Source organism: Pseudomassariella vexata (genome assembly GCF_002105095.1).
Source record: "Pseudomassariella vexata strain CBS 129021 chromosome Unknown BCR38scaffold_9, whole genome shotgun sequence".
In the NCBI taxonomy this organism is placed as follows: Eukaryota; Fungi; Ascomycota; class Sordariomycetes; order Amphisphaeriales; family Pseudomassariaceae; genus Pseudomassariella; species Pseudomassariella vexata.
In genome coordinates, this window is record NW_024467964.1 from 2138122 (window position 1) to 2152455 (window position 14334).

General features: G+C 50.8%; 4 protein-coding genes across 4 annotated transcripts; 1 reads left to right on the forward strand and 3 right to left on the reverse strand.

Annotated features, from left to right (window-relative positions):
• Nucleotides 1–1635: 1635 nt before the first annotated feature.
• On the reverse strand, nt 1636–4735 carry BCR38DRAFT_345935 (kinase-like domain-containing protein; the record flags this gene model as incomplete). Its single annotated transcript, XM_040856220.1, has 3 exons — nt 1636–3173; nt 3230–4073; nt 4139–4735. 3 exons carry the CDS (start codon nt 4733–4735, stop codon nt 1636–1638), a joined length of 2979 nt encoding a protein of 992 aa, XP_040714478.1.
• Nucleotides 4736–5576: 841 nt separating this feature from the next.
• On the forward strand, nt 5577–6876 carry BCR38DRAFT_345671 (aminotransferase; the record flags this gene model as incomplete). Its single annotated transcript, XM_040856198.1, has 2 exons — nt 5577–5808; nt 5867–6876. The coding sequence occupies 2 exons, from the start codon at nt 5577–5579 to the stop codon at nt 6874–6876; spliced, it is 1242 nt and encodes a 413-aa protein (XP_040714479.1).
• A 184-nt stretch (nt 6877–7060) lies between these two features.
• Nucleotides 7061–8030, reverse strand: BCR38DRAFT_439364 (ESSS subunit of NADH:ubiquinone oxidoreductase-domain-containing protein). Its single transcript, XM_040860623.1, has 2 exons — nt 7614–8030; nt 7061–7398 (listed from the first exon to the last, which is right to left on the reverse strand). The coding sequence occupies exons 1-2, from the start codon at nt 7883–7885 to the stop codon at nt 7317–7319; spliced, it is 354 nt and encodes a 117-aa protein (XP_040714480.1). The 5' UTR covers nt 7886–8030; the 3' UTR covers nt 7061–7316.
• Nucleotides 8031–8795: 765 nt separating this feature from the next.
• On the reverse strand, nt 8796–11302 carry BCR38DRAFT_439368 (putative penicillin-binding protein). Its single transcript, XM_040860624.1, has 3 exons — nt 11022–11302; nt 9705–10717; nt 8796–9653 (listed from the first exon to the last, which is right to left on the reverse strand). The coding sequence occupies exons 1-3, from the start codon at nt 11214–11216 to the stop codon at nt 9215–9217; spliced, it is 1647 nt and encodes a 548-aa protein (XP_040714481.1). The 5' UTR covers nt 11217–11302; the 3' UTR covers nt 8796–9214.
• Nucleotides 11303–14334: the final 3032 nt, after the last annotated feature.

Sequence of the window (14334 nt, forward strand, 5' to 3'; positions counted from 1 at the left end):
CCATGATGGCAAACAAGTATGGAAGAAGCCCCATTGTATGATAGTGACGTGGTCAACGATCCAAGAATTGGCCAGTATTATTAGTACGTAAAGCCAGATAGGCTAGCCGGCACTATCATTAGTATCGCACCCCTTATCGTTCCTTCCTCGAGTCATCCCCTCGAAACTGTCTGGATGTGATTCGTTTATTAAGATTCTGCCTGGAAAGAGTTGAAAAGACTTGACGCGTGATAACGTGTCGCGTCGTACATGCGGGCTATTCCAACCTAACTATCTTGGCGCTTGTGGTGTCTGTCGTATGGCGTAATAATACATTAGTCTCATGCTGATACACTCCAAAGATGATACTTTACACCGATGATTATTCTTCTTGTCGACGACACTTGAACAGCGCTGGGAGATCGTGGCGTCACGACTTCCTCATGGTGCAAATGAAGTTGCGTGATTGTAAAAGTGACTGGTCCGGGTTTCGAGTTACCACTTCAAGTCTACCTGAAAGAGAAACAGTGAGATCCAGTCAGCACAGCTTCCACGGGGTTTCGGATTGAATAGTCGAGTCTTTTATACATAACGTTGCTCTACTAGATGCATTGCACGAATGAAGCCCCTGATTCACCAGCGTCGTGGAGAAATAAGCAGCAGCTCTAATACCAGCTCAACATTTTCCTCCTCGGGCTGAAAAAAAGGTAAACCGAGTGCTTTAATAAACAAGCCGTTGAACTACCGGCCAACGAACCCAGCGATTGTCAACTCATACGAGATCGTCAAAAACACAGCCTGTATACCCTTGCCCAGCTACCCAACCAGCGGGCGCATCTATCCGCTTGCGGAGTGCGTGCATACGGCGCCCCGGAGTAAATGCTCATGCACTGTGCAAGCGAGTGGTCAAGGAGGAAAAGGATGGGAATGCGGTGCCGACCCAACAGCCTCCAACACGGCAGCGTTGCCCATGACAGACTGTTGATCGAGGCAGGTTATGATGTAACTTGATGTGCATGCTGGTTGGTCCTGGAGAAGAAGGATTTGTATTCGCAGCAGGGTATTTTGGGGCTGGGAGGCAAGTAACCGTCCGAGGTATGCATGCTGTGCTGAGTGCTACGTGCGGTATGAGATGATGACTTACAGTCGGTTGAGACACTGATCCGGATTGCGGGCCACATTGGCCTTGCCGTAGTCATGCATGGTGAACACTTAGGACTAGAGCCAGCATAAGAACGGGCTGGTCCGCTTGGGCATGAGAGGCTCCAGGGATATGGGAGAAACAATCATCACATCTCGATGGTCCATTAGATGGGGAGTCGAATCTTGATTCACAGACTGCACCGCGGACATCGGTCTGGGCCCAGCCGGTCCCAGGCTCGATATCCTTTTTCCTAAGACACACATGAAGACCGACCTCATCATGGCTGCCAAACATGTCTAGTCCTAGTGAGAAAACGTCTAGTACACCCGTTCTCAGGAAGTAGCAACTGCCCCATCCAAAATTGCAAATGGAGAAGATTTATCCGCCATCATTCATAACCCGACATCTCACAACCTCACCGTAACTACTTAGGTACCGTATCTGCCCGTCCATCGTGCATCTATCTACCCACCCAGAAATATTGCCCTTTGTCATTCTCCGTGTGCTGCCTATCATATTAAACTCTCATACTTGTCCAGGCCCGACTTGCTGTTCGCGGCAGGCTTTTGTGGCTGTTGCTGTTGGCCGGTCATAGTCATGCCCATACCCATGCCAGTGGTATTTGAGCTGCCCATCATACTGTTCATACCGGCCATTTTGTTCATCGAATTCATCGAGTTCATACCCATGCCACTGTTCATTGGTCTCATGGCCGCCATGCCTGTTCCAGCTGTAGAACCCATCATGCTGCCTATACTGCTGAGGCTGCTAGTGCTGGCTGTCCCAAAAGCAGAAGGCTGACCAAATCCTGAGGAGCCACCAAATGATGAAGAGGATGCATTCCTTTGAGGTCCACCTGGCGGCGGTGGTAGGCTGAAGCCAGTCGGCGTGCTGCTACTGGCTGAGGGTGGAGGCGCCAGAGAGAAAGATGACGGCCCACTTGTCATTTGTGGTCGTTGCTGATCCATGCCAATGCTCATGCTCGAGATCGACGACGTAGGCGGTGGCATAGGAGCGGCTGCACTTGCCCAAGGATTGGCAGTAGGGATTTGTGGGCTTGTGATGGTGGACGAGGTGCTGTTGGCAGGTTGAAGTGGCTGCGAAAACTGTGTGGCGGAGGGTGTTAGGCTCTCAAAGCGCCCGAGGTCTGGTGTCACGGTCCTAAAAGTGGATTGTGCCTTGATTACACCGACGCTTCCCCCTCCCGAGTTTGCGGCAGCCGTTGTAGGGCTGGGAGTCGACCATGAGAAGGCTGGTGCCGTTGACGACTTCACTGGCGGCGAAGAAGCTCGGGCACCTGCTGGTGCTGCATCCCACCCAGCATCCATTGGGTCACTAGAGTGAACAGAAGGCTTGCCTTTCACAAGTGATTCGAAGTCGTCTTCTGCGGCTCCGTTGGCTGTTTCAAAGGCAGTCCCCGTCACGCCGCCAAACGCCATAAAATCTTCATTCTCCAGAGCTCGGCCGTTGCCAGAAGCACCAGCCGACAGCTCTTGCAGCTTCTTTGTCTGCTCCTCTTCAACTCTCCTGGAAAGCGTCTTGATCAACTCCATAAAGGATTGAAACTGTTTCAGGTCAAGCAACGGCCCCAAACTCATGTGCCACATCACCGGGAGAATGTCCATTGCTACGAAATCCGCATCAGCGACATCTCCCACCACCCGAAGCACGCTCAGTGCTGCCATTGCCACAGCAGGTTCCTTCGTCTTGATAGCTTTGATCAGAGGGACGATCTTCTCCTGCATCGTGTACTTATCGAGGGCGCTCGAAGACGACGTCTTCTTTTTCTCAACGCCGAAGCCATCAAGCCCGTCGTCGCCCCCTGATGGGTCATTGGTCCCGCCGCAGAGGATCACGAAGGCTTGTAGACCTCGGACCTTGATTGCCAAGCTGTTCGTTTTGCTGAACACAGCTGCAACGACTGGGAACAGCTCGTTCTTGATGGTGCTGAAATCAAGAACGGGTAGAATGACGGGAAGTCCACGCATAGCCACGTCGACCAGCGCCGGGGTGGGTGACTCAAAAGCAACCACCAGGATTGGCAAGATGTCTAAAGAGTGAAGTCAGTGATGGCCTAGTATACACGGTGGAAGTGCATCATCTTACCATCTTTAAACTCCTTGCCATTGCAATTGTTAGCAATTGCATTGGTGTTCTCAAGCACAACCATGAGGCCGGCATCCCGAGCTGGATCCTTTTCTTGAGCCTGCTGCGGTTTCGCCAACAGCACAAATACTTCCTTCAGTCGTGGTCGCACCTTCTCACTGAAAGCACGCTTCGAAGACGGTAGTAGCTCGATAATTTTAAAGATGTTTTGTAAAATCAACGACAACAGATCTCTCTCCTTCAGTTCTTCTAGCAATGCGGGTAAGATCTTCCTCTCCATAACAGATTTGGGGAAGGAAGGCAGCACTTTGTTCAAACCCTTCATGAACGACGCCTTCTCGTTGGGCGTCTTAGCTGGGAAACCATCGAGGAAGCGGATCGTGGATACGAGTATGTTGTCGAAATACTCGCTTTCCTGGAATTCTTTGGCCGTCATACGTTGGGCCGCTCTCCGTGTAATGAGACGCGGCAAAACATGCGCCGATAGATCTCTGGGTAAAGGCCTGGACGCGAGGAAGTCGTTTTGTAGATTTGGTACAGTGGATGACGAGTTGAACAACCTCTTGTAAGCAGAGACGCTAGCATTTGCTTCGATGGGGGACCGGTGAGGCGAGTTATATAAAGCAACACACAGGAGACCCAGGGAGAACATATCGGCCGATGGGTTGAGATTATTGTCCAAGACGAAGTCGGGAGATGTGTAGTTGAGATTCAGCTGGACGAACTTAGGTAAACGGGAATCAAGATTGAGCACCTCTGATAGGCTAATGGGTTGCACCGAGGTAGGCTTGGTTGAGTTCTCTGGAGGACTGCAGAAACCAAGACCACTGATTTTCCAATCGGACTTTGGATTAAAGTCAGCAACTGTCCTGAACTATACTTGAGGCCAAGGCTCAACATGAGACTCACCTTAGAGTTGACCAGAATAGCCTCGGGAGTGAGATTTCCATGGACGAGGCCGGCGGTTTCGTGTAGAAACTCCAATGCCTTGCTGACTTGGAGTAAGCCTTTCTGTATCTCCAACTCGTCTATCTCCAGATCTCTCCTCCGTCGCGTACCATCTGCTTCTTCAGTGACATAGCGACTGGACCTGCCACCAACACCGCCAGACCGTTCCTGGTCATCTTTCTGTGCCAGTAAATCCGCTAGTGAAGCAGTGACAGGCTCTGTTGCAAATTGTAGACCACCTCCACGAGTATCCTCGACCGGTTCGACCAACTCCAAAACACTTGGATGGCGCAGTCGGGCGAGAGATGACGCTTCCTTCTTCAACCGCTCAACGACCTCTTCCGTGGTGCGCTTGAACGCTGCGGCGCTGGATCGACTAAGGGAACTCCCGTGGGCGTCTAGACTCTTCTTCTCGAATACGAAGACCGAGCAAGGCTTCTTCGTCTTCTTATTGGTCGCATCGTAGATCTTCCATGGTCCTGCTGTAGACGTCGTATGCTGGGCGACAGTGTAGTTGCTGTTGATGTTGGAGGTGAACCCCTTCAGGGACGAAAACATGGTTTACGAGTGTGTTTCTTGCCGCCCTTCATGTCCTCATTTCTTGGGGTCGCAGTTGGGGACGCCGTAGCAGGCGATGGTTCCAGCACGATTCCCGAGTATTGCGGCAATTCCCAGATATGTCTCCCGTGTACGTCCCGGGTCGATTCTCGATACGCAATCTATGCGGCAATCATATACGCGTACTTTGGATATGGTTCGGGGACGTTATTCAGCGACCACGCTGCGCAATCCTCTAGGTAATTGTTGCGACCAGGGGCCTGAAAGCTTCAATATTCCCACTCGATTCGATGGTGGCAGTCGGAATCGTAGGGTTTCAGCCCAAATGAACAGTACACGATCCTTAATAGTCTCTGCAGCTTCAGGCGCTCTAAGAGGCTTTGTTTCTTGAAGATGACAGGTTGGTGATGGAATTACTCGCCAAGACGCAACTGTCCATTATCTTCCAGCATCGTTGTCTGCCAGCCGCGTTCAAGCCACTGTACCGCTCCAGCAATCAGCCACGCAAGCGCGGACCCCACAATACAGTGCACCACACTTTGACACTTCAAAGTGACTTACCACCACACCCAGAGGCCAAGTGGCTAATAGGACGACGGCCTGCTCCGAAACCGCTATACGCTGATCATACAGTAGCTACTATTTTCTTAGAGTCGGTGTCGTACGTTGGTATCAGTCACCCGTGCCGTGACCCCCAGCTTGTTGCACTTCTCAGCCACGCAATTGATTGCGACCTTCGTCCTTCTCTTGATTTATTGAATTGTGCCTCTTCGCTCTCTTGTACGCTCTCCCGTAATATTTGAGCATTCCCGGTTTCCAATTGGGGTGGTATAAACAAATCATGTTGCGCCAACTACTTCCCCGTTGCGGGAGGGCATTCAGAGCTCCCACAGCTCGCCAATTATTGCCTCTCCGTGCGGTTCAAGCGGCAAGATGCTACAGCATTAAACCTGAGGCGGCTTCTACCTCAAAGCCCGTCGGGATTGACCCCTCGAGGCTCACCATCACCAAGACGACGACCCCGAAGACGCCCAGCGATCCCGCAACTCTTGTGTTTGGCAGAGAGTTCACAGGTACAATAACACTCGTAGCGAGCTGATCGCACACCAAGCATGCTAATACTTAATCTAGACCACATGCTCACCATCGAATGGACACGACAAGATGGCTGGCTCCCACCCCAAATAGCACCGTATCAGAACCTCTCCCTCGACCCGGCAACCTGCGTATTCCACTACGCCTTCGAGTGCTTCGAGGGCCTGAAAGCCTACAAGGACAAATCCGGCAACGTGCGCCTCTTCCGGCCTGACAAGAATATGCAGCGCTTCAACAAGTCCGCGGCGCGCATCGCGCTGCCCACCTTCGAGCCCACTGCCCTCATTGACCTCATGTCCAAGTTCACCAAGCTCGAGGAGCGCTTCATCCCCAACCAGCGCGGCTACTCGCTCTACCTGCGCCCGACCATGATCGGCACCCAAAAGACGATTGGCGTGGGCGCCCCGGGATCCGCCCTGCTGTACATCATTGCGAGTCCCGTCGGCCCTTACTACCCGACGGGCTTCAAGGCCGTGTCGCTCGAGGCGACCAACTACGCCGTGCGTGCGTGGCCCGGTGGTGTTGGGGACAAGAAGTTGGGGGCCAACTATGCGCCATGCATTGTGCCGCAGCTCGAGGCCGGGAGTCGCGGATTCCAGCAGAATTTGTGGTTGTTTGGCGAGGAGGAGTACGTCACCGAAGTCGGTACGATGAACATGTTCGTGGCTATCAAGAACAAGGAGACGGGGCAGAAGGAGCTGATCACCGCCCCGCTTGACGGCACCATTCTGGCCGGCATTACCAGGGACTCGATATTGAGCCTTGCGCGGGAGAAGCTCGCGCCTGAGGGCTGGGCCGTTGTGGAGCGCAAGTACACGATGAAGGAGCTGGATGAGGCATCGCAAGAAGGCCGTCTAATGGAGGCATTTGGCTCTGGCACTGCCGCTATTGTGAGCCCCGTGAGGAAGATCAGCTGGAAGGGCAAGCTGGTGGACTGCGGGCTGAACGAGCTCGAGGAGTCGGGCGAAATTGCATTGAGGATGAAGGGCTGGATGGAGGCGAGGCAGTATGGTGATGAGGAGCATGCCTGGAGTTATGTCTGCTAGAAAGCGAGTAATGTGAGGGTTCGATTGGTCTGTCGCATTGATTATTATAGAGGTTGCAAACATGGTAGATATGGGCCATTGGCTTACCTGCCTATTCCCGGGCAAGGTTTCACGGCGAATCTAAAGGCTTGGCTCATGTATGAATAGTTACGACCAAGAACAGCACCGTGGCGATGTGATGGAATGCAAGGAAATCAGATTTGCCCCATAAACCTGGTTATTGGAGCGGTGCGTCTATGATGCTTCTTACACCGTACGTCCGTTCCTCGACAGCGGAGGTCGAGAAAACTAAAGAGTAAAACGAAAACGAGGTCATGTACAGAGATAGATGTGCAGTTCCAAGAGGGTTTCCCATCTTTCAACTCATCATCCATCCATCCATCCATCCACTTAACCGCCACCAATGCTCATTCTTCAACATCGTGATATGTGCGACTCCTTCATGCCTTCTTCTCCGGATCCTCCAAGATACCCTCGGCTTCTAATCTCCTTCGCGCCTCTTCGAGAGCCCAGGTTTGTATCCTGTGATGGTGTTAGTTGGAATAGCTCATTCGCATCTTCGGCCCCTTCATATCCGTAGTCGTTCTAGAGCAGTCACCCCTCTTCTTCCTTATTTCTAAACCAACATTCTCCCCAGCCAATCTGGCACACTTCCAATTCCCGCCACTTCCTCCCTCCCCCCCTACTCCATCCTCCCAATACCCCAAGAGATCCAAGCGTGGAATTAGCCAACTCACGATGTATCAGGCTTAAACCCGTATGCAACAGCCGCCACGATAAAACTACCGAAGAACCCCCAGTAGAGAGGGGTCTCCCACCCTTCCTTCTGGTACTTCTCGCCGGGCTTGACGCCAAACAGCCAGCCACTCGGCGGATCGTACTGCGGGCCGTGGCTCGAGGGCCGCGCTGTCGTCGCAGAGAAGCAGCGCGTCATCGTCCCTGTGGCTGTGGTGCTATGTGTGATGGCGCGGCTGGCCCGCACGGCGGTTTGCGGGCGGACGGAGGGCATGGCTTTGTTGTGTGCGTTTGTCGAATGGACGTTTTGCTAATTGCCCCGCGTGGTTCGTGATGTGGGATGATGAGGGGAGAGTGGAGATGGAGGGTCGACGATGCGAGAGCAGGTTAGTTGGACAGCTCTGGACTTGGTCTTTAGATGAGCCGATGTCGAATTAGATGGCGGTCGAGCGGCAAAGCGAGGAACGGAGTGGATCAGGATATCACGTGGTCAGTGGGGAATTACATCAGGGTCTTGGCGATTGGATTTTCCTCGGCTGTCCATAAAAGAGAACTTTGCTTTTCACTACAAATTGTATTCTTTTTGCAACTAACAACTTCATGCCACACGTCCGTCACACAATCGAATTGTCTCTGACGGGAATTGATATGCCAATATGGTAAATGTAAGTATCTACTTTATCCTATGTTTGGCACGACTCTCGCGAGTTGTGCTTGCACCTTTGATGATGACAAAACACTTCCATTAAGAACGGCCAACTGAACTTTTGTGTTGATTCTCTTAAATATATCAAGCTCAACAGTCTGATCACATCCCTCATTCATTATCTGCATCAGTATCATACGTCGTGTTCCGCTGCTGACATGAACAAGATATAGGGATTTCGATCAAGCTTCCACTGTCATTACCAATAAGGTCCTCGCCAGTGTGGCCGGAAGCCATGCAGATGCGTCTTCTTTACGTTGATGAACCAAGTATAGTGAGTGCTGCCAAAGGTTGAGGTTCAAGCAGGTCCTTGGGATGGCTGGCTTAGTTACGTAGACGGCTCGTAGTGGTGGTAAGTAGGAACAATCAAATTGATTTGTACAGACATGGCCTTGGTGGGGTTCAAAATTGCAGTGAAAGAATCCGACCACTATGTGATGGCATCGGTTTGCAGTGTAAGGCTGAGAGATCAGTCAAGCAGAAATTTACCCGACTCAGCTTGAACCGTTTTCTGGCCCAACCTCCCCGTCCGGGCTCTTGCCTACATAGGTTAAATGGGGCACGAGCACTCAGCATTATATGGTCCAGACAGTCCGTTGAATACCCCGTATAACTTCGTTTTCAGGATAACTCTAGCCCATACATTTATTTCCCTATGGCGTTAATATATAAGTTGCATCGACCGAAGACCATGTCCCTCACGCGTATACGCGGCTTTCGTCACGGATGGACTGCAAGTAAATTCAGTTCGAATGTGACACTTGGTCAAGTAGCCGATGTACTGCCAAAGGCCAAGGGGTCGGTATGCGAACAGGCAAAGGTTGAAATGGCCACTACTATGCAGCTTCAGATTTACTCGGCCTATCCGCAGATTTGACATACTACCTTTTTGTTGTTTCAGTTGATTTTCTCAAACTCGATAACCCCCTCACTCCCCTCCTCCATGAACTCGATCATCAGTTGCTCTGGTCTGCCCGTCGCTCCAACCCTGAACTCGGCCTTAGCAGCTTCCTCGTTGAGACCATTCGGCACTTTCAACATATTGATGAAGACGACCCAGAACTCGCCTGAGACATGCTCGAAGTCGAATGTATTTTGCCATACGACGTCCTCCCGCACAGCTCTGAGCCTCGGCTTGGTATTATGGCGGTGTATATCAGTCTCCGACCCGTTGGCCAGGTTGATGGTGAGGTTTTGATATGCCGGGTGGAAATACGTTCCTGTATACGCTTCGAGCGCCAACAAATGGGGCAATGGCGGATCTGCGCGGTCGGGATATAACCTTTCGACTGCGTTGTCGATGCTCGACACTATATCCTCAAGCTGCTGCTTCGCTCTGTATCCATAATTCAGCACAGGAGTTGAAACACAGGCGATATCAGCTTACGTCGCAGCCCAGTCAAATCTATCAGATTCCGGGATCCCAAGCTTGTCGTTAATCAGCTTCCACACAAGGATATTTCCGACATAGTTGCTCGTCAAGGCAGTATTGCCCAATGTCACGACCCCATACCCGAGATCAGGCAAGAAATACACCTCGGCACCATAGGCCTCCATCCCTCCACTATGAGTATAGACTCTGTGGCCCTTATACGTGCTCGTCTGCCAGGCAAGCGCATACAACATAGGCGAATCATACCCCTTCCCATTCCCACTCATCGCCATCCTCGGCGTCTTAATAGCCTCATGTCCCGCCTTAGACAGCGGCGTCGCCTCGTTCAGCAAACATCGAATCCACTTGGTGTAATCCAACACATTACTCACCACACCCCCTGCTCCGCTCGCCTCATCCAGGCCAGAGAAAGACACCGTCTCGAACACCTCCGCGTCGTAATCCCAATAGTAACCCCCAGCCAAGTGCTCCGGCCCCGCCAGCGCATCCTCAAGCGACAGATACGTGCTATTCATCCCCAGCGGCGCCCAAATCCGCTCCCGGAACGTGGTTCCAAGCCACTGCCCCGTCAGCGTCTGCATCGCGTGCGAAACAACCATGAACATGAGGTTGCAGTACCGCCACTTCGTCCGCGGCTCGCTCACCATTGGCAACCAGCGCAAGCTGCGCGTCAAGTCCCGAACAGTGGCCTTGTGGTGGTCGGGCCCGTAGAAGGTGCCGAGCGATTTGTCGTGCCGCGGGAAACCAGTGCGATGGCTCAGGGCGTCTTCGAGGGTGAGGTGGTTTTGTTCCCAGGTGTAGGGGTCCATGAGGACGAAGTCGTCGCGGATGAGGGTGGAGATGGGAGTTTGCCAGGAGAGAGAGGGGTAAATGCCCGAGTCGATCATGAGGGAGAGGGTGGCGGCAGTAAAGGCTTTGGTGGTGCTGCCGCAGTAGAAGAGGGTGGATGGTGTGACGGGAATGGGATCGCCGTTTTGACTGCTGGGCAGGGTTGCATTGCCGTAGCCCTAGGCGGCGTTATAATGTGCGAGATCACAATAACAGGACGTATTGTTATCGTCTAGAGGGTTCAAGAAAGGGGGCCTGATAATATCGCGTCGACGCCCATGGCATTACTCTTTGGACGTGACAGCCACTTGACTTTCCAGGGCACTCAAAGCCACTCGCACTAAGTCCAACCGGCTTGAGTGTAGACCAACTGATTCTTTCTCAATCATGATCCCAGCCTCCAGCAATTATGCTCTCCTTGTTCTCAACCCAACAAGACGCCAATGTAGATCATTCCCGTCATGACAGAGAAATCTAACTCACTGCAGCCCAGCTCTCCATCCCATCAACAACGGCGATTGCTATGCCCGTAACATGAAATTCGCCCAATGCATCAATCGCAAACTTGTTGAAGTCATCGTCAAGAGGGTTGCCTTTGCCGCCAACGCCGAGCACCTTCTGGGTTGCCAAGACGGCAGGCACTCCGAGACCCAAGCTACAGATCGGGGGCAACCTCATGACGGCGAAATGGCTTCTCTCTATGTGCGTCTCGATTATTGTGTATGAGAAAAGTTGGCAAGATGGGAAGAACACGATGTTGAGGTTGAGAGGATTCAAGATAGGGTACCTAAGCCGGGGCCGATTCTACCCCACATCTCCGCCGAGTATCCCTGTTTATCGCCTGTTGGGAGCCGACTCGGGGGACTGAAGCCCATCACGCTCGGTAAAGGTCGTCCTTGGAGGTTACAGATTTGGTATGCACGACTTCACGAAAACAGCTAGGAAATCCACAGGGCAAGTTGGAGGTATGGTTCGAATGAAAGTGAATCGGTGCAACGAATTCGACCTCATCCGTCAAATCAGAGCTAGAACCGTCACCTGGCCACATGGGCAGTCCTCAAATTGCCTCATGACTTTCAGTTGACTCAATACTCTGAATATCCTGAAGCAATCCCTAACGTCTCCAGAAGCCTTCTGGCTGGATCCCATGGATGAACGAGGAGCTCCTCGCCTTGCCAGAATCCGGTGTGCTGGCACTTGGTGGGCTTACCGCCAAAGGGAGAGCAGTTTTCGTCAGGCACGATGGCACACTCTGTGCCAGGCGGGGATAAGGCTTTCGGTGATGCAGAAGGGTATTGAAGGCTATAAACTTTGAGCACTATGTATCTCAAGGAGACTGGATATCGCGAGGCGGCCAAGTAGAATACCTCCGGCCCTTGAATTCTGGCAATGGATGACAAAATTGGACATGAGGGATCACATGAAAGGCATGCGACAAAAAAGCCTATTGTCAAGTTGTACACTTTTCTTTAGGCGCACATAAATTGCTGCGTGAATCGCAATTTTGTTTTCGTTGGTTTTGCTGGATGACGTGAAAGTGCTGACACAATGCAACGATTGCCAACTTCCTCGTCTGGCGAAAGATTCTAAGGAGAAAGGAGTTTCTTAGCAGCCGTTTCGGTGTCTTATAGATGCTGAAGTTCATCTAGCAATCGTGGCATACCAATTGCTGCTTTGTCTACGCGTATTGTGAAAATCCCAGTAAGTTGTGACCTTCGATAGGGATCTGTCGTGGTGTAAATCAAAGCATTCCTTGATCTGGGACGGGAATCATTCCCTTATCCTTGTTTGTTTCTATGCCATCAGAACATGGATCCCGGAGGATGGAATTGTATATTTGAATCCACATATACATACCACGTCCTAATGCTTTCGCATCACCTACACATAAAGCACCATAATATTAGCTGGAGGCATATATTTCGGTGTATGCAGCATACGGTATTTCACAGCTTCTAAAGATATGAAGACTCCTTGTTTGATCTGTCATAGTAAGATATTGCTGGGACCCAAACTTCTACTCACTTTGAAGTTGTTTAGCCATATAGTAGTTACCGCTTTAACCCCAATCTCGCGAGTTCACTTAAGAAATTCGCTTGAACAAGACGGAAATGATCCCAATTCACAGTATCTCAGAAGCTTCTAGACATTTACCATCCTCAGAGCCCGTATATCCGGAGTTTTTCAACTAGACTTTGGACTGGATGTGGCAAAGTCCTTTTCACGCCATGTTTCTAGTGTGTGGGCCACATTGCGACAGGGCATAAGTCACCCTGTGTACATGTCTCCTGTATATCCTCTGGGAGAGAGAATATTCAAGTGTATGTATAGTTATGGGATGAAATAAAACACCTTAGAAGGTAGAGTTCGAGGATATCGCGGTGGTAAAAGTATGCGATAGACCGTATTGCCTATCACCTCCGTGAACAACCATAAATCACAACCAAGATTATGCATTATGTGATTTATGACTTACACGGGCCCACGTCTTCTCCATAGCGTTGATTGAGACTGTTCAATGCGTTATCGAAAAGTTAATTCCTCCAAGAGGTCAAGGGTTTTACAAAGAAAGCGCTAAGTATATCTGGTGAGTCACAAGTTGGATTGGAAGGCTTTCCCCATCTGGAGCTAGCACATGAGCAGAGAGCTTTCAAGTATCTACAGATGGCACTGGTGGTCCATTAGCGGAGACACCCAGTTCCTAAATCGATAGTGTACTGAAAACAGAAACGGCCAATATGAGGAAAAAGCTGGACAGAGGTTTTCCAACCAGTAATTCAGGCAAGTGATCATATAATAAAGTATTGGAAGCCTCTGTTTCTCATGCCGTGATTATAGCTAATACACGTACTCCTCAAACAGAGCTGTACTCTGAGAAGTTCAAGACCATCCTGTCATCACTGTAAGCAGGTTCTTCGTTGGTTGATGTCAAGCAAAGACTGTGCTAGACCTTGTGCTAGACCTGAGCTGGAGGGTTTCACAACATCTTGACATGCCTTAGACCTACGTTATGGCCACGTCAGACTGAAGATTTCATTTCTATTGACCAACTACTAGAACGTACTTGCCAGGTTTGCTTCATCTGGCAGCATGTTTGGACATGCTTCATGGGACCCTGAAGAGATACGCACCCCGCATGTAATTGACATGCCACCTAACCATTCTGTCGAAAAAAATCAGCTACCCATGCAAGAAACCATGCTTTCAGGAGAAGGTTACGGTGCCAATGGGGCGGTACCCTGTATTTGAAGTCCATATTGGAAAACTCTATAAATGTCAGCGAGCCGCAGAGCATCTTGAGTAAGTTGATCAAAGTAATGAGCTATCTATTATGCTCCTTGGCAGTCTACAAGCCAAAAGCCACTGACGACTCCCAGAAACTTTGGATTCACTCTCGACACGAAATCACGCTTCGCCACAAACCTACGAACTCTGGGCAGACTTCTGATCGTCAAGCAGGATGGATTTATAGACTTCGTCGAGTGAACTGCGATATTATGCGGAACTTTGATCCACTCGGAAAATATACTCTTACCATTTTACCCCTAACACAAGATCGAGCCAACTCTCCGTACTTTGGTGTTATGCTGTTCTCGAACCACAATGTTAAAACTACCAGCATACCAAACATATATTCTATTAATACAACATATATGTTTCTCGACTGGGAGCCATAAGATTGAATACGGGGTAAAGGAAAGGGAAAGAAAGTGCAGTGTTACTAATAGTTTGAGATGTATGTTAACTTCGGGTTCGCAGTCACTCGCTTGGTTCGTCTTTTCCTCCAAGTGGCTTG

What these genes read in the sequence shown, in the direction of transcription:
- BCR38DRAFT_439364 (XM_040860623.1), bottom strand. Translation starts at nt 7,885, where the DNA reads ATGCCCTCCGTCCGCCCGCAAACCGCCGTGCGGGCCAGCCGCGCCATC. An exon ending in GGGTTTAAGCCTGATACATC is followed by an intron (nt 7,399 to 7,613) that starts GTGAGTTGGCTA and finishes ACACCATCACAG; the next exon opens with GATACAAACCTGGGCTCTCG.
- BCR38DRAFT_439368 (XM_040860624.1), bottom strand. Translation starts at nt 11,216, where the DNA reads ATGAGGTTGCCCCCGATCTGTAGCTTGGGTCTCGGAGTGCCTGCCGTC. An exon ending in GGATGGAGAGCTGGGCTGCA is followed by an intron (nt 10,718 to 11,021) that starts GTGAGTTAGATT and finishes AACGCCGCCTAG; the next exon opens with GGCTACGGCAATGCAACCCT. An exon ending in AGATTTGACTGGGCTGCGAC is followed by an intron (nt 9,654 to 9,704) that starts GTAAGCTGATAT and finishes TTATGGATACAG; the next exon opens with AGCGAAGCAGCAGCTTGAGG.